Below are 25792 nucleotides of genomic sequence, written 5' to 3' on the forward strand. Positions count from 1 at the left end.
TATAACAGATAAAGCAAATAAAATCACTCAGAGATTCATTTATTGTGGCACAGAAGCTAAAATCCAATGCCAAGTGTTAGCTGGAGGGATACAAAGCCCCTCGGACCCCCAGCCCTCGAGTTTTCTCTGGAGTGATGGAACTCCATCCAGTTCCTTTGGGATGAGTTCACTGTAATGTTATAGATATAGGTGTAGATGTAGGTACAAAACTGCAGGTCACAGAGTGCATTGCGTTAACTACACTGAGGTAAGGGAACACAGGTACATGTGGAAATGTGGCAGGCAGACCAGTAAAAATAAGTGTTAGGGGATTTGTAGCCAAGTCTCCTACATCCCTGTTTGTGCAGGTAACTGTTTGTAAGGAGTTATCAGAAACAGCTAATTAGTGGTGATTGTGGAGAGCACAATGTTATAGGTACGAGGAGGACAACACAGGTGAGTCCAGTGGGTCTCGGTACAGCCTTAGTCACCAGGGAGGCCAGTGTGGATTGTTACAGTTGTTGAAGGATGGTAGGGCTGTAAAGCAAGCTTAGAGGGGGGTGGGTCTGAGATGCCTGACTTCACTGTTGAGCCTTCCGGAGTTGTCATGGGCTTATTTCAGCAAAACACTGACGCCTACCTTATGTTTTGTTGTGCAGGGTTGCACTGTCTCTAAGAAGGGGTCTTTGGGTATGTGGTGCCCCTGAATATCACTACACATCAAGTACATATTACTGCTCCTTCCCTTTCTTTTTTATCCCTGTGCCCTTTTAAGGGTTCAATGAAGGGTTCAAGTCTAGTTATGGTGCAGATATATTATCCTTAAAATAAATGAAATCGAAAAGAAAATTATAAGTATAAATCAATATTTTATTTCTTTGAACTTAAGATACTGAGTGGAATTACTGGGCATAGCAAATATTATAATGTCAAAGTTCAATCAACTTACATTTAAGGCATAATTACATGCTGTTTTAAGTTGCGCTAACTCACATTACTTAACTTTTTTAAGGCAACAGCTGTACTCAGTTTTTTTTTATAAGTGAATTTAACGTATCTGGGCCAACAGAGTTGTAGTGGTGAGTGTGATCCAGAACTAATCCCCAACACCAGCCCCTGACCCTCACTGATTATGAGGCTGAACTCAATCAGATTCTCACAGAAATCTTCCGACTCTGAGTGTAAATTTTTCACAGATGAGTAGAGACTAGAAACTAAGCCTCTAGACACTTCTCCTCCAAAATTTCTTCTGAAATGGAGTGTCTCCTGGAACACGAGTAGGGTCCACGAGTACAAACAACAGTCAGAGTCATATCAATATAATGTTTCATAGCAGAGACAGAGAGAGAGAGTGGGAGAGAAAGAGAGATTCTCATCTTAATCTCATCATCACTCTATACATGGAAAACTTTTATCTCTCTCTTTCTTTCCTATTGTCATCTCGTGCCACACTTAGGAGAAACAAATAACAAAGACTTCTCTTTCTCTCTAATGATCTGACGCCCTCTCACTCTCTCTCTCTCACTCTCTTTATCACCCTGCTTATAAAACTATCTCTTCTTCTCTCTTTCTCACATTTAAGTTCATATAGCTTTACTGGTATTAATTGGAATTTCTCTTTCTTTCTTGCTTTAATTCTGTCTCTTTTTTGCTCTTCCTCACTTCAGTTCAGTATTTTCCTCATGAGTTGATATTTAGCTTGAGATACTTTTATCATGTTTATAACTGATCTCATCAGATCAAAGTGAATACATTATAATCAAGTAAATTCCACTTGAAGATGTTTTCACTGGGGGTAAGTGATTTAATCTGGAGAGAAATCTTATTCCTCGGGCAGATATATTTAAGACCATATCTCTCCAAATATAAGCACTGACTACAAATAAAACTGTCTCAGAAATATGTTTAAAAATCTCAGAATATCCTCACAGTGCTCTCAGAGGGAAGAATATTACAGATATCCTCTGGATTTCAGATGCTCTAATGTTTTGTAATGAATCTATTTGGTGTTCAACCATCCTCTGTGCTCTCTTTCTCTCCACGGAGGTACGAGGTTAGTGCTACACGCTAATCACTGAGCGCTCCAGAACCTTGGAGATGACAGCGCTTTCGGCTGGAGCAATTAAAAAAACAACACGGTGAAAAAAGAGCGGATATTAACTCTTACATAACATCATCCACACAACTGCCATCAATCAAAAGAGCACTAACATGTGGCTTACAGTCTAAGAGAGAGAGAGAGAGAGAGAGAGAGAGAGAGAGAGCAAACAGGCCAAAAAAGAGAATGAATCAACAGAGAGGGAGATCAAATAGGAAAAGAGAACACGAAGAGAGAAATCAGAAAGAGAGAAATATGAGAGAGAAAGGCGAAGAACAAAGCCAAAAATAAAAGATGGAATGCAAAAGTAAACATCTAGCAACCAAATGGAACACCATACTGACCTGAAAATCCTAGTAACCACCTGGGAAACTATCATAACATAACTACACCCTAGCAACCTCCTAGCAACACCATAGCCACCACCATGTTTACCACAGCAAACACTTAAACACTCTTAGAAACAACGTGCCAAAATTTTAGCCACCACATAGGGAAACAAATGGTTAGCAACCCCCAAGCATTTATGGGTGTACCATACTCACCAACTTCCCAGCAACCACCATAGATTTCAGGGTAGCAAGTTAGCAACTACTCAGAGGCACCAAGCAGCACGTCATAGACCACTGTAAATACTCTAGCAACGAAGTAACAACCTGGTATGCCACAACAAACACATAGTCACTACATAGCAACCACAGGACGACATCATCTGCAAATAGCAGAGATGACAGCTTTGGAGCTCCTGATAGAAGACCTCCTGTCCCAGACTACTCTTTGACACCCTGTCCATGAATATCGGGAACAGTAGTGGAGACAAGGCACAGCCCTGACTGAGTCAAGCCTGCTCGGTTAAACTTCTACAACTGACAAACACACATCTTTTTGGCCTGCCAGTACACCTCTGAGTTCCCTGAGCAAGCTAAAATCAAAAATCCTGTTTCTTCCATTCAAATGCTGCGGTCACCTCTGGCATCCACTAAAGGATCTATGGGGGTTTTGTATCCATAACAAGCAACAACAGATTTTAAGTAAAATGTTATGTTTAAACGTGTACCTGAGTCCGTACAACACTGTGCCATCCGGATGAAGTCGGATCATTCTGTTCTTCACTGTTACGCCATGAACAAAGGATTTCTTGTCATTTAGGAAGTATGTGTCCGGAACCCAGAGCTGATCAGCGACTCTGTTATCCAGGGTTAAATTCAGAGGAATCTCAGAGTAGGATAAACGTTTATCCCTCCAGGCCTGCTGGAAATACATCGTCAGTGTATAGTCCTGAAAAACAAACATGGAGCACACCATCAATATATAATTCTGAAAACAAACACAGACATACACCATCAATGTCTTGTATGATCTTGAAACACAAACAGAAATACACCTTCAGCATCACCTGGGATATGCCAGCAACCACATCACAACATCCTAGCAACCCCTTGTTATACCCCAATAACCATATCGCAACATCCTTGCAACCACCTGGGATACCCTAGCCACCAGGTCGCAACATCCTTGCAACCACCTGGGATACCCCAGCAACCACATCACAACATCCTAGCAACCCCCTGTTATACCCCTGTAACCATATCCCAACATCCTTGCAACCACCTGGGATACCCTAGCCACCACATCGCAACATCCTAGCAACCACCTGAGATACCCTAGCCACCACATCGCAACATCCTAGCAACCACCTGGGATACCCTAGCCACCACATCGAAACATCCTAGCAACCCCTTGTTATACCCCAGTAAACATATCGCAACATCCTAGCAACCACCTGGGATACCCTAGCCACCACATCGCAAAATCCTAGCAACCCCCTGTTATACCCCAATAAACATATCGCAACACCCTAGCAACCACCTGTTATACCTCAGTAACCATATCGCAACATCCTAGCAACCACAACACAACATCCTAGCAACCACCTGGGATACCCTGGCAAACACAACACAACATCCTAGCAACCACCTGGGATACCCTTGCAACCACCAATCAATATTCACCAACCTATCAAAGCCTTTACAACCTTTAAAAAATAATAATTGAACACTACCTTGATTAAGATATCTGACCTACAATAATGTGTTCACTATTAAATAAATAAGAATTATTACTGATACTAACTAAGATGCTGTAGTGACTTCCAAGCAACATGCTAGCAACCACCATGAAAAAATACCAAAGCACCACATCAAAAGACAATAGTATTCTAACACTGATCCTATAGGAAAAGTGAAACACACATATACATGGGGTTTAGGAATATGACAGCAGCGCTTCACAGCATCATTCCATCAATGCTCTCTCAGTAAACAAACATGAAAATTTATGAACACATGAATCATGGGAATAATTAGTTAAAAGTCAAAAAGAGGTAGAAGCTTTTATTCAGAATGATTGTTTAATTTCTGAGCGTGTCCAGACCCCGCCGTTCACACTGGGCTATATCAGCGATTTCTTCCTGAGAAGCTTGTTGCCAATTTGTCTCCACAGTAAACTCAACATGTGACCCATAAACACAGTGTCCAATCTGAGTCCGGGCTGGTGAAGGTGGGGGGCTGCATAAAGCCACAGAAATAACAGCGTTCCTGTGTTCCTGCCTCTCCTCGGTGGAGGTGGCTGTCAAAACTTGGGTGCTAATGAGCATCACACCGTGGAGCGAGCTCCAGGCAAAAAAAAAACAAACAAGAAAACAACTAGGTGTATATGTGGAGGGAATGGAGGGAGAATGGAATGAATAAAGTCCCCAGGACTGGGGCTGTGGAACAGTGGAACTGTGTTCTCTGGAGTGATGGAGTTCCTCTGGTGTGTGGAACAGTGGAACTGTGTTCTCTGGAGTGATGGGGTTCCTCTGGTGTGTGAAACAGTGAACTGTGTTCTCTGGAGTGATGGAGTTCCTCTGGTGTGTGGAACAGATGAACAGTTATGGACAGAGAACACCCTGAGCCCCTTATTTCTGAACGCCCTGAGGCTCAGCTTTTCAAAGTGAGGTTTTGATGACACCGCTTTAGAAGACACGGCTCTAATCAACAAACCAAAAACATCCTCCTCAAAAAAGCTGACGTTCCCAGGAGCAGAACAGAGCTCCACTGTGTTCAGAGTGGGTTCAGTGGGCTGCAGCCGAGCCAAGGGCTGAGTGTGGATTAAAACATTGCCATATGGGACACGTCCAAACCTCGGGAGGGTTTCGTAAAGAACAGTCTGTGGTCCATCACTCTCTACACTCTCCAAAATTTAGCAGAGTCAGACTCAGTCTTCCTCACACCCCTCTACCTTCTCACACTCCTCAGACTCTTCACAACCTTCTACCTTCTCATCCTCTTTACACCCCTCTAAACCATCATTCTTCATACCCCTCTAAACTCTCACACCCCTCTAAACTCTCACAACCCTCACACCCCTCTAAACCCTCACACTCTTCACACCACTCTAAACCCTCACACTCATCACACCCCTCTAAACCCTCACACTCCTCACACTCTCCACATCCCTCAAAACCCTTACACTCCTCACACTCTTCACACCCCTCACACCCCTCTAAACCCTCACACCCGTCACACCCCTCTAAACCCTCACAGTTCTCACACCCTTCACACCACTCTGAACCCTCACACTACTCACACTCTTCACACCACTCTAAACCCTCACACTCATCACACCCCTCTAAACCCTCACACTCTCCACATCCCCCAAAACCCTTACACTCCTCACACTCTTCACACCCCTCACACCCCTCTAAACCCTCACACTCTTCATACCCCTCACACCCCTCTAAACCCTCACACTCGTCAGACCCATCTAAACCCTTACACTCCTCACACTCTTCACACCCCTCACACCCCTCTAAACCCTAACACTCCTCACACTCTTCACACCCCTCACACCCCTCTAAACCCTCACACTCGTCAGACCCCTCTAAACCCTTACACTCCTCACACTCTTCACACCCCTCACACCCCTCTAAACCCTTACACTCCTCACACTCTTCACACCCCTCACACCCCTCTAAACCCTAACACTCCTCACACTCTTCACACCCCTCACACCCCTCTAAACCCTCACACTCGTCAGACCCCTCTAAACCCTTACACTCCTCACACTCTTCACAGCATTCACACCCCTCTAAACCCTAACACTCCTCACACTCTTCACACCCTTCACACCCCTCTAAACCCTCACACTCCTCACACCACTCTAAACCCTCACACTCCTCACACTCTTCACACCCCTCACACACTTCACACTCTTCACACCCACACACTCCTCACAGTCTTCACACGCCTCTAAACCCTCACACTCCTCACACCCCTCTAAATCCTCACACTCTGCACACCACTATAAACCCTCACACTCATCACACACTTCACACCACTCTAAACCCTCACACTCCTCACACTCTTCACAGCATTCACACCCCTCTAAACCCTAAAACTCCTCGCAATCTTCACACCCTTCACACCACTCTGAACCCTCACACTCCTCACACTCTTCACACCACTCTAAACCCTCACACTCCTCACTCTCCACATCCCTCAAAACCCTTACACTCCTCACACTCTTCACACCCCTCACACCCCTCTAAACCCTCACACGCCTCACACTCTTCACACTACTCTAAACTATCACACTCCTCACACTCTTCACATCCCTCTAAACCCTCACACTCCTCACACTCTTCACACCCCTTTAAACCCTCACACTACTCACACTCTTCACACCACTCTAAACCCTCACACTCCTCACACTCATCATACTCCTCTAAACCCTCACACTCTTCACACCCCTTTAAACCCTCACACTACTCACACTCTTCAAACCACTCTAAACCCTCACACTCTTCACACCCCTCTAAACCCTCACTCTTCACACCCCTTTAAACTCTCACACTACTCACACTCTTCACACCACTCTAAACCCTCACACTCCTCACATTCTTCACAACCCTCTAAACCCTCACACTCTTCACACCCCTCACACCCCTCTAAACCCTCACACACCTCACATTCTTCACACCACTCTAAACCATCACACTCCTCACACTCTTCAAACTCTTCACACCCCTCACACCCTCGCACTCCTCACACTCTTTACACAACTCTAAACCCTTACACTCTTCACACTCTTCAAACCCTCTAAACCCTCACACTCCTCACACTCTTCATACCCCTCTAAACCCTCACACTCTTCACACCCCTTTAAACCCTCACACTACTCACACACTTCACACCCCTCTAAACCCTCACACCCCTCACACTCTTCACACCCCTCTAAACCCTCACACTCCTCACACTCTTCACACCACTCTAAACCCTCACACTCCTCACACACTTCACACCCCTCTAAACCCTAACACTCCTCACACTCTTCACACCCCTCTAAACCCTCACACTCCTCACACCTTTCACACCACTCTAAACCCTCACACTCCTCACACCACTCTAAACCCTCATACTCTTCACACTCCTCACAATTTTCACACCCCTCACACCCTCACACTCCTCACAATCGTCACACCACTCTAAACCCTCACACTCCTCACACTCCTCACAGTATTCACACCCCTCTAAACCCTCACACTCCTCACACTCTTCACACCACTCTAAACCTTCACACTCATCACACTCTTCACACCACTCTAAACCCTCACAGTCCTCACACTCTTCACACCCCTCACACCCTCACACTCTTCACACCCTCACACTCCTCACACTCTTCACACGCCTCTAAACCCTCACACTCCTCACACCCCTCTAAATCCTCACACTCTGCACACCACTATAAACCCTCAAACTCATCACACACTTCACACCACTCTAAACCCTCACACTCCTCACACTCTTCACAGCATTCACACCCCTCTAAACCCTCACACTCCTCACACTCTTCACACCACTCTAAACCGTCACACTCATCAGACTCTTCACACCACTCTAAACCCTCACAGTCCTCACACTCTTCACACCCCTCACACTCTTCACACTCTTCACACCCTCACACTCCTCACACTTTTCACACGACTCTAAACCCTCACACTCCTCACACCCCTCAAAATCCTCACACTCCTCACACTCTTCACAGTATTCACACCCCTCTAAACCCTAACACTCCTCACACTCGTCACACCCCTCTAAATCCTCACACTCTTCACACCCTTCTAAACCATCACAGTCCTCACACTCTTCACACCCCTCACACCCTCACACTCTTCACACTCTTCACACCACTATAAACCCTCACACTCATCACACACTTCACACCACTCTAAACCCTCACACTCTTCACACCCCTCACACCCCTCTAAACCCTCATACTCCTTACACTCTTCACACCACTCTAAACCATCACACTCCTCACACTCCTCAAACTCTTCACACAACTCTAAACCCTCACACTCTTCACACCCCTCTAAACCCTCACACTCCTCACACTCTTCACACCCCTCTAAACCCTCACACTCCTCACACACTTCACACCCCACTAAACCCTCATAATCCTCACACTCTTCCCACCACTCTAAACCCTCACACTCCTCACACACTTCACACCCCTCTAAACCCTCACACTCTTTACACTCTTCACACCACTCTAAACCTTCACACTCACACTCTTCACAGCACTCACACCCCTCTAAACCCTAACACTCCTCACATTCTTCACACTCTTCACACCCCTCTAAACCCTCACTCTCCTCACACCCTTCACACCATTCTAAACACTCACACTCCTCACACCCCTCACATCACTCTAAACCCTCACACTCCTCACACTCTTCACACCCCTCACACTCCTCACACTCTTCACACCACTCTAAACCCTCACAGTCCTCACACTCTTCACAGCATTCACACCCCTCTAAACCCTAACACTCCTCACACTCTTCACACCCCTCTAAACACTCACACTCCTCACACTCTTCACACCCCTCTAAACCCTCATACTCCTCACACTCTTCACACCACTCTAAACCCTCACACTCTTCACAGCATTCACACCCCTCTAAACTCTCATACTCCTCACACTCTTCACACCACTCTAAACCCTCACACTCTTCACAGCATTCACACCCCTCTAAACCCTCATACTCCTCACACTCTTCACACCACTCTAAACCCTCACACTCTTCACAGCATTCACACCACTCTAAACCTTCACACTCATCACACTCTTCACACCACTCTAAACCCTCACAGTCCTCACACTCTTCACACCCCTCACACCCTCACACTCTTCACACTCTTCACACCCTCACACTCCTCACACTCTTCACACGCCTCTAAACCCTCACACTCCTCACACCCCTCTAAATCCTCACACTCTGCACACCACTATAAACCCTCAAACTCATCACACACTTCACACCACTCTAAACCCTCACACTCCTCACACTCTTCACAGCATTCACACCCCTCTAAACCCTAACACTCCTCACAATCTTCACACCCTTCACACCCCTCTAAACCCTAACACTCCTCACACTCTTCACACCCTTCACACCCCTCTAAACCCTCACACTCCTCACACTCTTCACACCACTCTAAACCTTCACACTCATCACACTCTTCACACCACTCTAAACTCTCACAGTCCTCACACTCTTCACACCCCTCACACTCTTCACACTCTTCACACCCTCACACTCCTCACACTTTTCACACGCCTCTAAACCCTCACACTCCTCACACACCTCTAAATCCTCACACTCCTCACACTCTTCACAGCATTCACACCCCTCTAAACCCTAACACTCCTCACACTCGTCACACCCCTCTAAATCCTCACACTCCTCACACTCTTCACACCCTTCTAAACCCTCACAGTCCTCACACTCTTCACACCCCTCACACCCTCACACTCTTCACACTCTTCACACCACTATAAACCCTCACACTCATCACACACTTCACACCACTCTAAACCCTCACACTCTTCACACCCCTCACACCCCTCTAAACCCTCATACTCCTTACACTCTTCACACCACTCTAAACCCTCACACTCCTCACACTCCTCAAACTCTTCACACAACTCTAAACCCTCACACACTTCACACCCCTCTAAACCCTCATAATCCTCACACTCTTCCCACCACTCTAAACCCTCACACTCCTCACACACTTCACACCCCTCTAAACCCTCACACTCCTTACACTCTTCACACCACTCTAAACCTTCACACTCCTCACACTCTTCACAGCACTCACACCCCTCTAAACCCTAACACTCCTCACATTCTTCACACCCTTCACACCCCTCTAAACCCTCACTCTCCTCACACCCTTCACACCACTCTAAACACTCACACTCCTCACACCCCTCAAATCACTCTAAACCCTCACACTCCTCACACTCTTCACACCCCTCACACTCCTCACACTCTTCACACCACTCTAAACCCTCACAGTCCTCACACTCTTCACAGCATTCACACCCCTCTAAACCCTAACACTCCTCACACTCTTCACACCCCTCTAAACACTCACACTCCTCACACTCCTCACAACCCACTAAACCCTCACACTCCTTACACCCCTCTAAACACTCACACTCCTCACACTCTTCACACCCCTCTAAACCCTCATACTCCTCACACTCTTCACACCACTCTAAACCCTCACACTCTTCACAGCATTCACACCCCTCTAAACCCTAACACTCCTCACACTCTTCACACCCCTCTAAACACTCACACTCCTCACAACCCGCTAAACCCTCACACTCCTTACACCCCTCTAAACACTCACACTCCTCACACTCTTCACACCCCTCTAAACCCTCACACTCCTCACAATCTTCACACCACTCTAAACCCTCACACTCCTCACATCCTTCACACCCTTCACACCCCTCTAAACTCTCACATTCCTCATCCTCTTCACACCACTCTAAATCTTCACACTCATCACACTCTTCACACCACTCTAAACCCTCACACTCCTCACACTCTTCACACCCTCACACTCCACACACTCTTCACACGCTTCTAAACCCTCCTCACACCCCTCTAAATCCTCACACTCCTCACACTCTTCACACCCCTCTAAACCCTCACACTCTTCACACCACTTTTAACCCTCACACTCATTACACACTTCACACCACTCTAAACCCTCAAACTCCTCACACTCTTCATACTCCTCTAAACCCTCACACTCTTCACACCACTTTAAACCCTCACACTCATTACACACTTCACACCACTCTAAACCCTCACACTTCTCACACTCTTCACACCCCTCACACCCCTCTAAACCCTCACAATCCTCACACCCTTCACACCATTTTAAACCCTCACACTCCTCACACCCCTCTAAACCCTCATACTCCTCACATTCTTCAAACCCCTCACAACACTCTAACCCCTCAAACTCCTCACACTCTTCATACCCCTCTAAACCCTCACACTCCTCACACTCTTCACACTCCTCACACCCCTCACAATCTTCACACCACCCTAAACCCTCACACTCCTCACACCCCTCTAAACCCTCACACTCCTCACACTCTTCACACCCCTTTAAACCCTCACACTCCTCACACTCTTCACACCCCTCTAAACCCTCACACTCCTCACACTCTTCACATAGACCATTACAGAACATTGCTGACAATTGCAGACCATTACAGAGCATCACATATGATTACAGAGCGTTGCAGAGCATCTCAGACCATTGTCGAAAATTACAGCCCATTACAGGGCATTACACAGCATGCTCGCCCTGTACTCTCAGAGCTGTGTGCCATATCATTTTCAGCGGAGAGCTCTTCAGCACAGGCCTCAGATGATTCCCACTTAGCGCCAAGAGGAAAGAAGAGATCAACTCCACAAAGTGTCCACCAGCACAAAGAGAATAACACAGCACTTCACCTTGGACGGCATTGAGCTTCAGAGCAAGCGAAAGAATGAAGGAATGTGTGTGGAATAAAAACTAGCTCCTCTCTCGGGTATCTCCAACTCTCCATATTACTCCAACGTTAGTGTGTTTTTCCCGCTCTAATGGTGAAGAGCCACGCTTCTGGAAGCTAAAAGCCATTTATTTGATAAGATCAGCCCATCTGTGGACGCTTTGGTGTCCTCAGGAAAATGCTGAGCAAAGCGTCCACTCAGAGACAAAAAGATCTCCATGTGCGGGACAAAGAAGCAGGAGAGAATTTTATATGAACCAGCCTTCATTCTTCCCAAGTTTTAATGATCAATGATTACATCCAGTATCTAGAACCTCTGTTCATCAGACTCAACACGCTCAGAGGAGAACACTAACCTCTGTTCATCAGATTCAACACTCTCGGAGGAGAACACTAACCTCTGTTCATCAGACTCAACACGCTCAGCGGAGAACACTAACCTCTGTTCGTCAGACTCAACACGCTCGGAGGAGAACACTAACCTCTGTTCGTCAGACTCAACACGCTCGGAGGAGAACACTAACCTCTGTTCATCAGACTCAACACGCTCAGAGGATAACACTAACCTCTGTTCATCAGACTCAACACGCTCTGAGCAGAACACTAACCTCTGTTCATCAGACTCAACACGCTCGGAGGAGAACACTAACCTCTGTTCATCAGACTCAACACGCTCGGAGGAGAACACTAACCTCTGTTCATCAGACTCAACACGCTCAGAGGAGAACACTAACCTCTGTTCATCAGACTCAACACGCTGAGAGGAGAACACTAACCTCTGTTCATCAGACTCAACACGCTCGGAGGAGAACACTAACCTCTGTTCATCAGACTCAACACGCTCGAAGGAGAACACTTACCTCTGTTCATCAGACTCAACACGCTCAGAGGAGAACACTAACCTCTGTTCATCAGACTCAACATGCTCGGAGAACACTAAACTCTGTTCATCAGACTCAACACGCTCTGAGGAGAACACTAACCTCTGTTCATCAGACTCAACACGCTCGGAGGAGAACACTAACCTCTGTTCATCAGACTCAACACGCTCAGAGGAGAACAATAACCTCTGTTCATCAGACTCAACACGCTGAGAGGAGAACACTAACCTCTGTTCATCAGACTCAACACGCTCGAAGGAGAACACTAACCTCTGTTCATCAGACTCAACACGCTCTGAGGATAACACTAACCTCTGTTCATCAGACTCAACATGCTCGGAGAACACTAAACTCTGTTCATCAGACTCAACACGCTCTGAGGAGAACACTAACCTCTGTTCATCAGACTCAACACGCTCGGAGGAGAACACTAACCTCTGTTCATCAGACTCAACACGCTCAGAGGAGAACACTAACCTCTGTTCATCAGACTCAACACGCTCTGAGGAGAACACTAACCTCTGTTCATCAGACTCAAAACGCTCAGAGGAGAACACTAACCTCTGTTCATCAGACTCAACACGCTCTGAGGATAACACTAACCTCTGTTCATCAGACTCAACACGCTCAAAGGAGAACACTAACCTCTGTTCATCAGACTCAACACGCTCAGAGGAGAAAACTAACCTCTGTTCATCAGACTCAACGCGCTCGGAGGAGAACACTAACCTCTGTTCATCAGACTCAACACGCTCAGAGGACAACACTAACCTCTGTTCATCAGACTCAACACGCTCAGAGGAGAACACTAACCTTTGTTCATCAGACTCAACACGCTTGGAGGAGAACACTAACCTCTGTTCATCAGACTCAACACGCTCGCAGGAGAACACTAACCTTTGTTCATCAGACTCAACACGCTCTGAGCAGAACACTAACCTCTGTTCATCAGACACAACACGCTCAGAGGAGAACACTAACCTCTCTTCATCAGACTCAACACGCTCAGAGGAGAACACTACCCTCTGTTCATCAGACTCAACTCGCTCAGCGGAGAACACTAACCTCTGTTCATCAGAATCAACATGCTCAGAGGAGAACACTACCCTCTGTTCATCAGACTCAACTCGCTCAGCGGAGAACACTAACCTCTGTTCGTCAGACTCAACACGCTCGGAGGAGAACACTAACCTCTGTTCATCAGACTCAACACGCTCAGAGGAGAACACTAACCTCTGTTCATCAGACTCAACACGCTCAGAGGAGAACACTAACCTCTGTTCATCAGACTCAACACGCTCGGAGGAGAACACTAACCTCTGTTCATCAGACTCAACACGCTCGGAGGAGAACACTAACCTCTGTTCATCAGACTCAACACGCTCAGAGGAGAACACTAACCTCTGTTCATCAGACTCAACACGCTCGGAGGAGAACACTAACCTCTGTTCATCAGACTCAACACGCTCAGAGGAGAACACTAACCTCTGTTCATCAGACTCAACACGCTGAGAGGAGAACACTAACCTCTGTTCATCAGACTCAACACGCTCGAAGGAGAACACTAACCTCTGTTCATCAGACTCAACACGCTCAGAGGAGAACACTAACTTCTGTTCATCAGACTCAACACGCTCGGAGAACACTAAACTCTGTTCATCAGACTCAACACGCTCTGAGGAGAACACTAACCTCTGCTCATCAGACTCAACACGCTCGGAGGAGAACACTAACCTCTGTTCATCAGACTCAACACGCTCAGAGGAGAACACTAACCTCTGTTCATCAGACTCAACACGCTCAGAGGAGAACACTAACCTCTGTTCATCAGACTCAACACGCTCTGAGCAGAACACTAACCTCTGTTCATTAGACACAACACGCTCAGAGGAGAACACTAACCTCTGTTCATCAGACTAAACACGCTCAGAGGAGAACACTAACCTCTGTTCATCAGAATCAACACGCTCAGAGGAGAACACTAACTTCTGTTCATCAGACTCAACACGCTCAGAGGAGAACACTAACCTCTGTTCATCAGACTCAACACGCTCATAGGAGAACACTAACCTCTGTTCATCAGACTCAACATGCTCAGAGGAGAACACTAACCTTTGTTCATCAGACTCAACACACTTGGAGGAGAACACTAACCTCTATTCATCAGACTCAACACGCTCTGAGGAGAACACTAACCTCTGTTCATCAGAATCAACACGCTCAGAGGAGAACACTACCCTCTGTTCATCAGACTCAACTCGCTCAGCGGAGAACACTAACCTCTGTTCGTCAGACTCAACACGCTCATAGGAGAACACTAACCTCTGTTCATCAGACTCAACACGCTCAGAGGAGAACACTAACCTCTGTTCATCAGACTCAACACACTTGGAGGAGAACACTAACCTCTATTCATCAGACTCAACACGCTCTGAGGAGAACACTAACCTTTGTTCATCAGACTCAACACGTTCGGAGGAGAACACTAACCTCTGTTCATCAGACTTAACACGCTCTGAGCAGAACACTAACCTCTGTTCATCAGACACAACACGCTCAGAGGAGAACACTAACCTCTCTTCATCAGACTCAACACGCTCAGAGGAGAACACTACCCTCTGTTCATCAGACTCAACTCGCTCAGCGGAGAACACTAACCTCTGTTCGTCAGACTCAACACGCTCGGAGGAGAACACTAACCTCTGTTCATCAGACTCAACACGCTCAGAGGAGAACACTAACCTCTGTTCATCAGACTCAACACGCTCAGAGGAGAACACTAACCTCTGTTCATCAGACTCAACACGCTCGGAGGAGAACACTAACCTCTGTTCATCAGACTCAACACGCTCGGAGGAGAACACTAACCTCTGTTCATCAGACTCAACACGCTCAGAGGAGAACACTAACCTCTGTTCATCAGACTCAACACGCTCGGAGGAGAACACTAACCTCTGTTCATCAGACTCAACACGCTCAGAGGAGAACACTAACCTCTGTTCATCAGACTCAACACGCTGAGAGGAGAACACTAACCTCTGTTCATCAGACTCAACACGCTCGAAGGAGAACACTAACCTCTGTTCATCAGACTCAACACGCTCAGAGGAGAACACTAACTTCTGTTCATCAGACTCAACACGCTCGGAGAACACTAAACTCTGTTCATCAGACTCAACACGCTCTGAGGAGAACACTAACCTCTGCTCATCAGACTCAACACGCTCGGAGGAGAACACTAACCTCTGTTCATCAGACTCAACACGCTCAGAGGAGAACACTAACCTCTGTTCATCAGACTCAACACGCTCAGAGGAGAACACTAACCTCTGTTCATCAGACTCAACACGCTCTGAGCAGAACACTAACCTCTGTTCATTAGACACAACACGCTCAGAGGAGAACACTAACCTCTGTTCATCAGACTAAACACGCTCAGAGGAGAACACTAACCTCTGTTCATCAGAATCAACACGCTCAGAGGAGAACACTAACTTCTGTTCATCAGACTCAACACGCTCAGAGGAGAACACTAACCTCTGTTCATCAGACTCAACACGCTCATAGGAGAACACTAACCTCTGTTCATCAGACTCAACATGCTCAGAGGAGAACACTAACCTTTGTTCATCAGACTCAACACACTTGGAGGAGAACACTAACCTCTATTCATCAGACTCAACACGCTCTGAGGAGAACACTAACCTCTGTTCATCAGAATCAACACGCTCAGAGGAGAACACTACCCTCTGTTCATCAGACTCAACTCGCTCAGCGGAGAACACTAACCTCTGTTCGTCAGACTCAACACGCTCATAGGAGAACACTAACCTCTGTTCATCAGACTCAACATGCTCAGAGGAGAACACTAACCTTTGTTCATCAGACTCAACACACTTGGAGGAGAACACTAACCTCTATTCATCAGACTCAACACGCTCTGAGGAGAACACTAACCTTTGTTCATCAGACTCAACACGTTCGGAGGAGAACACTAACCTCTGTTCATCAGACTCAACACGCTCAGAGGAGAACACTAACCTCTGTTCATCAGACTCAACACGCTCGAAGGAGAACACTAACCTCTGTTCATCAGACTCAACACGCTCAGAGGAGAACACTAACCTTTGTTCATCAGACTCAACACACTTGGAGGAGAACACTAACCTCTGTTCATCAGACTCAACACGCTCTGAGGATAACACTAACCTCTGTTCATCAGACTCAGCACGCTCGCAGGAGAACACTAACCTCTGTTCATCAGACTTAACACGCTCTGAGCAGAACACTAACCTCTGTTCATCAGACTTAACACGCTCAGAGGAGAACACTAACCTCTGTTCATCAGACTCAACACGCTCAGAGGAGAACACTAACCTCTGTTCATCAGACTCAACACGCTCAGAGGAGAACACTAACCTCTGTTCATCAGACTCAACACGATCAGAGGAGAACACTAACCTCTGTTCATCAGACTCAACACGCTCAGCGGAGAACACTAACCTCTGTTCGTCAGACTCAACACGCTCGGAGGAGAACACTAACCTCTGTTCATCAGACTCAACACGCTCAGAGGAGAACACTAACCTCTGTTCATCAGACTCAACACGCTCAGAGGAGAACACTAACCTTTGTTCATCAGACTCAACACACTTGGAGGAGAACACTAACCTCTGTTCATCAGACTCAACACGCTCTGAGGATAACACTAACCTTTGTTCATCAGACTCAACACGTTCGGAGGAGAACACTAACCTCTGTTCATCAGACTCAACACGCTCAGAGGAGAACACTAACCTCTGTTCATCAGACTCAACACGCTCTGAGGATAACACTAACCTTTGTTCATCAGACTCAACACGTTCGGAGGAGAACACTAACCTCTGTTCATCAGACTCAACACGCTCAGAGGAGAACACTAACCTGGTAGGAATAAAAGGATCTGCCCTCTCTTGGTTCAGATCTTATTTATCCGATCGTTACCAATTTGTTTATCTGAATAATAAATCCTCTAATCATACTTTAGTTAAATATGGTGTTCCACAAGGATCAGTGCTCGGCCCTGTATTGTTCACACTCTACATGCTGCCACTGGGTCGACTAATCCGTAAGCATGGGATTCAATTCCACTGTTATGCTGATGACACACAACTGTATATATCAGCCAAACCCAATGATGTTGCTTGTCTACGTAAAATAACAGAATGTCTAACTGAAATTAAAGACTGGATGATGCAAAACTTTCTCATGTTAAATTCTGATAAAACTGAGGTCTTGTTACTAGGTAAAGATACTCAGATACATTCACTCAGAAATGCTGCTATTGATAATTCAACAGTAAAACACAATGCCATCATTAAAAACTTAGGGGTAGCCTTTGATTCGACTCTCACATTTGATACCCACATATCCAATACAGTCAAAACCGCCTTCTTCCACCTACGCAATATTGCCAAAATTCGGCATATTTTATCATTAAAAGATGCAGAGAAACTAGTGCATGCTTTTATAACTTCACGTCTAGACTACTGCAATGCGCTCCTGGCAGGGAGCTCGTGCAAAGCGTTACACAAGCTTCAGTTCAAAATGCAGCAGCCAGGGTGCTCACTAGAGCTAGAAAATTCGAACATATCACCCCAGTTCTCTCGTCCCTACACTGGCTACCTGTAAAATTTCGCATTGACTATAAAATACTCCTCTTAGCTTATAAATCTCTAAATGGTTTAGGCCCGCAGTATCTTACTGAACTTCTCATACCTTATCGCCCGTCACGTACACTTCGTTCACAGGATGCCCATCTACTCTTTGTTCCTCACATTAAGAAAAACACAGCAGGAGGAAGAGCCTTTTCTCACAAAGCTCCTCAACTCTGGAATAGCCTTCCGGTTACTGTTCGGGGCTCAGACACACTCTCAATCTTTAAATCTAGATTAAAAACCTACCTTTTTAAACAAGCTTTTGGTTAATCACTCACCTTCAGGTTACTCCTTCTATATTGGTGTTCGGGCTGGTTTTCATATTATCACTGTTCTGTGTTAACCCTGTCATATCACCATAGCTACAGCATTCTTAGTTAGCTGTGTAGTAACCGCCAACACGCTGTCTGTCGCTGGGTTCTCTTGCCTGACCAGTGGAAGCTTTTTTCGCAGGACAAATTTCCCCGTTCTTTACCATGACCCTACTAACCTCTGTGTTTTTATTTGTTCCCTTTGTCTGGCTTTCTTTCTCCTGTCTCTCTCTCATGCTTTGAGATGTCCTGCTGCTCTCCAGGTGTTGCCCTGATCCAGCCCCTGTGTCCTGTACAAGATCCTGTCCTTGTCTCATCTACACTATCATGCTTGGCCATGCTGTTTTATTTCAGATTAACTCTGTACCTAATTTTAACTCACACTGAATCCCTGATCACCTCCTCCTTCATCAGACTCATACATCACTAATATCATCATCCTCACCATTTTCATTTCTGCTTCTCCATCATCACTAATATACTACATTTATATTACTATAACCCCTTCATCGGTCATTTCAATTTTACTTCTGTTCTCTGTTGTGTCTCCGGTGTCGACCCGAGGAGGATGGGTTCCCCGTATGAGTCTTGGTTCCTTCCAAGGTTTCTTCCTCGTGTGCTGAGGGAGTTTTTCCTTGCCACTGTTGCCCCTGGCTTGCTCATAGGAGGCTTGGACCCGGATCTCTGTAAAGCTGCTTTGTGACGACTTTTTGTTGTGAAAAGCGCTATATAAATAAAATTTGATTGATTGATTGATAACCTCTGTTCATCAGACTCAACACGCTCAGAGGAGAACACTAACCTCTGTTCATCAGACTCAACACGCTCAAAGGAGAACACTAACCTCTGTTCATCAGACTCAACACGCTCTGAGGATAACACTAACCTCTGTTCATCAGACTCAACACGCTCTGAGGAGAACACTAACCTCTGTTCATCAGACTCAACACGCTCGAAGGAGAACACTAACCTCTGTTCATCAGACTCAACACGCTCTGAGGATAACACTAACCTCTGTTCATCAGACTCAACACGCTCTGAGGATAACACTAACCTCTGTTCATCAGACTCAACAAGCTCGAAGGAGAACACTAACCTCTGTTCATCAGACTCAACACGCTCAGAGGAGAACACTAACCTCTGTTCATCAGACTCAACACGCTCAGAGGAGAACACTAACCTCTCTTCATCAGACTCAACATGCTCAGAGGAGAACACTAACCTCTGTTCATCAGACTTAACACGCTCAGAGGAGAACACTAACCTCTGTTCATCAGACTCAACACGCTCAGAGGAGAACACTAACCTCTGTTCATCAGACTCAACACGCTCGAAGGAGAACACTAACCTCTGTTCGTCAGACTCAACACGCTCGGAGGAGAACACTAACCTCTGTTCATCAGACTCAACACGCTCAGAGGAGAACACTAACCTCTGTTCATCAGACTCAACACGCTCAGAGGAGAACACTAACCTTTGTTCATCAGACTCAACACACTTGGAGGAGAACACTAACCTCTGTTCATCAGACTCAACACGCTCTGAGGATAACACTAACCTTTGTTCATCAGACTCAACACGCTCAGAGGAGAACACTAACCTCTGTTCATCAGACTCAACACGCTCAGAGGAGAACACTAACCTTTGTTCATCAGACTCAACACGCTCAGAGGAAAACACTAACCTCTGTTCATCAGGCTCAACACGCTCAGAGGAGAACACTAACCTCTGTTCATCAGGCTCAACACGCTCAGAGGAAAACATTAACCTCTGTTCATCAGACTCAACACGCTCAGAGGAGAACACTAACCTCTGTTCATCAGACTCAACATGCTCAGAGGAGAACACTTATCTCTGTTCATCAGACTAAACACGCTCAGAGGAGAACACTAACCTCTGTTCATCAGACTCAACACGCTCAGAAGAGAACACTAACCTCTGTTCATCAGACTCTTTATGCAGACAGCTTTATGCCTTCCACCCTACTCTTGGCATTGAACATAGTGACCTGCTCGTGTGTAGCTGCTCGCAAGGTTTTCAGTGTTCTACAGAGAATGGGTTGTTTAGACAGTTTCCTGGATCCGTGTCCGTTTAGATGTGGACAGTTCTGAGACCGTTGAAATGGAAGGAGACAGAAAAAAGATGGAAATATCTCCTTCCTTTCTCTCTCTCTCTCTCTCTCTCTCTCTCTCTCTCTCTCTCTCTCTCTCTCTCAGTTTCTCACCTCCAAATCAAATCAAATCAAATTTATTTGTATAGCACTTTTTTACAACTGATGTTGTCACAAAGCAGCTTCACAGAATTCCAGTAAGACAAAGATTTGACATGAAATGTAAATAACCCCAAGTGAGCAAGCCAGGGGCGACAGTGGCAAGGAAAAACTCCCTCAGCTTAGGAAGAAACCTTGCGAGGAACCAAGGCTCACAAGGGGTGACCTATCCCCCTCTGGTCAATCTACTGGTGATAATAGTTAGGAGTACGTGAGAACTTCAGTGTAGGGGCAGCTTCAAGGCACTTGGAGGTGGCTGGAGCATGGGCAGCTGGTCTGAAGCATGGAGGATGATCTCGACAGTCATCCATCAGTGTCCAGACAGACAGGTGGGCAGTCGTTTCCTCAGAAAAAGGTAGAGTGATGGAGTTAGTTGTGATCTGTTTGGCTGAATGTAAAGCAGAGAATGTGAACATTTCCAGAGTGTGGCTAATGACTCCAGCAGATCTGACTATGACAGCTTTAACTAAAAGGAGAGAACCAGAAGGACACACAGACGTGGGAGCATCCTGAAACACTGGCATCCCTCTGCTCCACCGTCAACAAACCTGAGTGATCGTGTGAAGTGGCGGGACGACACCAGCGTCTCAGTTTACTATAATTCCCTGTGTCCATGGACCCCCCGGATCTGCCGCCTTTATCTATGGGGGAGCATTAGCTACCAAAAGATAAACTAAACTAATGAGTTTTTAGCCTAGATTTGAAGAGTCCCGAACATTTTCTGGAAGATCATTCCAGAGTTGGGGGGCTTTATAAGAAAAAGCACTTCCCCCAGTGTCAGGCTTATGGGGTGCGGACTGACTGAGGCAGACGCACTTGCTAAAACACGGAGAACTTTAATTAAACCAAATACAAAACAAACACTAACAGACTTGAGGGCAAACACGAAGCAGGGAACAAATGAGGTAACAACAACTGAGAACTGAAACAAAACTATAACAAGGACAGACTAGATTGGGGAACAAAACGATGATAGGTAACGACCAAGAAGAAACTGCAGAGACAGACAGACAGACTAAATAACACGACCGATATGACATAATACAAAGGAGAAACAACACGACTGGGAACACGACAAAACAAAGGAGAAATGTTCGACAAACCGGAAGTGAGAGAAGGGGACTTAAATACACGAACAGACGAGACACACCTGAAACAGATAACGAGGGTGACGAACAAGGAGGCGGAACAAAGGCGGAGACAAGAAACAACAACAAACATAGCCATGTGCTCGCTCTCAGCACATGGCCGGAAAAAACAGACATGACACCCAGCTGAGGCCTTCTGAATTCTGGGAACTATTAAACTCCAGTACTCTGTGATCTGAGTAAACCTGGAGGCTCATAATAGGAAGTAGTATCCTGAAGGTTTTCAGGAGCGAGCCCATGTAGAGTTTTATATGTTAGTAACAGAATTTTGTAATCGATGTGGAATTTTAGAGACAGCCAATGGAGTGATGATAGAACTGGACTGATATGTTCAAATTCTCTAGTTTTAGTGAGGACCTTAGCTGCAGCATTTTGAACTAGTTGAAGTTTTATTAAATTTCTGCTGGTGCATCCTGACAGTAGTGTGTTACAATAGTCAAACATTGAAAAAATAAAGGCATGTACTAATGTTTCTGTGTCCTGCAGGGATAAGGCATTTCTAATTTTAGCAATATTGCGAAGATGTAAAAAAGCTGTCGTAGTGATACTACCTATGTGTTGATGAAATGATAAATCCGGGTCAATTATGACACCAAGATTTTTTGCTGCTGAACCAGGTTTAACTGGAAAGTCAGTGAGATTTAAAATTAAATCTGATCATTTATTTCTTGCCATCTTTGGACCCAAAAGCAGGACTTCTGTTTTGTTGCTGTTTAGAAGGAGGAAGTTATGCAACATCCAGCCTTTCAGGTCTTTTACACAGTCCTCTATTTTCTTTAATCTGTGTTTGTCATCGGGCTCGGCTGAAATATACAACAGCGTGTCGTCTGCGTAACAGTGAAAGTTAATGTCATGGTTTCTTATAACTGCCTAGCGGTAACATGTATAATGTAAATAATAATAGTCCTAAAAGAGAGCCTTGCGGAATTCCAAATCTTACTTTAGAATAATTTGAATTTAAATTGTTTACTTTTATGAATTGATAACGTTCCGTTAAGTAAGATTTCAACCATAATAGGGCTGTCCCTGTAATTCCAACCATGTTTTCTAACCTTTCTAGGAGAATATTGTGGTCTATTGTATCGAAGGCTGCGCTGAGGTCAAGAATCACCAACAGGGATACGTGGCCTTGATCAGAGGCAAGAAAAATATAATTTATTATCTTGACTAGAGCTGTCTCTGTTCTATGATGTGGCCTGAATCCAGATTGGAATTTTCCATATATATGATTCTTACGTAGATATGAACTAAGTTGTTGGGCCACGGCTTTGTCTAAGATCTTGGATAGAAGTGTACTAGCATCAAGATCTGGTTTCTTGATCATAGGTTTAATAACTGCTAGTTTTAAAGCTTTGGGTGCATGGCCCAGGCTAAGGGATGAGTTTACTATCGTTAAAACAGGATTGATAATAGCTGGTAGTAATCCTTTGAGTAATTTTGTGGTAATTGCATCAAGTGTGCAAGTTGTACAGTTTGTGGAGGTGATAATCTTCTCTAGTTCTAACTGTGGGAGTGGGTAAAAGGTTTCAAGTCTTTCTTTTACAATTCCGTTATGTTTTATATCAGTCACATCAGATGACAGTCAGGTCGGGTTTAATACTGTGGCTTGACTTTGTTGTCTAATGTTTTCAATTTTATTATTAAAAAAGTCCATAAAATCTTTACTGGTGAGAGTTGCTGGATTTTGTTGTTCAGAACCTGCTTGATTTTCTGTAGTTCTGGAAAACACACTAAACAGTGCTCTCAGATTATTTTTATTATTGGAGATCAGCGAGGCCAGATATGCTGAGTGAGCTGTAGTGAGGGCATTTCTATACTCTATAAGGCTCTCCTTCCAGGCAGAATGGAACACTTCCAGCTTGGTTGATCGCCATTTCCGCTCTACTTTCCGTAATGTTTGTTTTAAAGTACGGGTTTTATCATTATACCATGGTGCCAGCTTTTTCTGTCTTATACTTTTATGTTTAAGTGGTGCTACCTTTTCTAAAGTAGATCGACAGGTATTTTCTAGGTAATCAGTTAGTACATCTAGGTCCGTTGGGTCTGATGGAGTGGGAGCTGGGGTTGATATTTCTGGGAGGTTTTCTATAAGTTGTAGGGCGGTAGATGGTTTTATTATATGCCTTGTAGAATAGCGTGGGTTCTTACAAATATTATGGCTAAGACGTAGCTCATATGAAATTAGGTAATGGTCGGAGATTGCTGAGGATTGCGGTAAGATATTAATTTTGTCAATGTTAAGACCTAGTGTCAGAACTAACTCTAAAGTGTGACTGCAGTAGTGTGTAGACCCTGTTACATTCTGAGTACTACCAACAGAGTCTAGGATTCAGGTAAATGACTTTTTTAGTGGATCATCTGTCTTTTCAAAATGGATATTGGTTTTCAAAATGGTTTTCTGTACCCGTTTGGAAGCTGTTTTGATCGCTCGGGTTTTCCTGTTTACTCGTTTCCATTGTTATTTCTATATTTATATCTGTTTTTATAACCTACTAACCATCCATAGATCTATCTTTTAGATTATCTCCGCAGGAATATTCATTACAGAGGCACTAAAACTGCCACTGGACCCTGGAGTAACGTTCTTGGTGTAAGTTACTAAAATTCACTAAAAGCGGTAAGTACCTGCAATTCCATGGCTACTACTGGCTGTTTTGCCTGCTCAGAGTGTGGCATGTTTAGTTTAACGCCCTTTTCCACCTCTAGCGATAAATATAGTGGTTGTATTTGTAGTAAGTGTCAGCTAGTTAGCTCTCTGGTGGATAAAGTGGACCAGCTAGAAGTGCGCATCCGGAGCTTATTATTGTTGAGGGATAAACAGCGAGATTCAGTGTTAGCAACTCCGGGTGCCTTAGGGAGAGTTAGCACCCCCACGACTCCGGCGTTAGAGCCCTCACAGCGGGGTGAATGGGTGACGTCTCGGCGTCATAGCCGGAAAGCTAAGGCTGATGCTAACGCTGAGGCCAAAGCTAGCCCACCGGGACACCACGCTCCTCCGATTCGCGTGTCAAACAGGTTTGCCCTGCTCAGCAAAGCACCCGCTGAGGAGCCTGTTAAGAGTGCTCTGGTTATAGGAGACTCTATTGTTCGGCACGTGAAACTAGCTACTCCTTTAGGGGCGCCGGCAGTAACAGTTAGCTGTTTATCGGGAGCCAGAGCGCCGGATATTAGTGGCAACCTTAGACTGTTAGCTAATAGGAGATATTCGAGGGTAGTCATTCATGTAGGGGCCAATGATATTCGTCTGCGGCAGTCTGAGGTAACTAAGGGTAATATTAGAGAGGTGATTAAACTGGCCCAGACGATGTCCGATGCCGTAATCTGCTCTGGCCCCATACCAATGCGGCGTGGCGACGAAGCTTACAGCAGACTTTGGGCGTTAAACTGCTGGATGTCCAAGTGGTGTTCCGAAAATCAAGTGGGCTTTATAGACAATTGGTTATGTTTTGAGGGCAAGCCTGGTCTTATAGGTAGGGATGGTATCCACCCCACGCGGGA

The 25792-nt window shown here is 45.5% G+C and overlaps 1 protein-coding gene across 1 annotated transcript in view; it reads right to left on the bottom strand.

Moving 5' to 3' along the window:
• Window positions 1–25792, bottom strand: part of LOC136668621 (gamma-aminobutyric acid receptor subunit beta-2) — an 82247-nt gene that overhangs the window by 24365 nt on the left and 32090 nt on the right. Inside the window, exon 4 of the mRNA XM_066646250.1 lies at window positions 3135–3355. Within this exon, the coding sequence (XP_066502347.1) occupies window positions 3135–3355 (221 nt within the window). The remainder of the gene's footprint in view (window positions 1–3134; window positions 3356–25792) is intronic.

The sequence above is a fragment of the Hoplias malabaricus genome, chromosome 15, assembly GCF_029633855.1.
Source record: "Hoplias malabaricus isolate fHopMal1 chromosome 15, fHopMal1.hap1, whole genome shotgun sequence".
Taxonomy (NCBI): domain Eukaryota; kingdom Metazoa; phylum Chordata; class Actinopteri; order Characiformes; family Erythrinidae; genus Hoplias; species Hoplias malabaricus.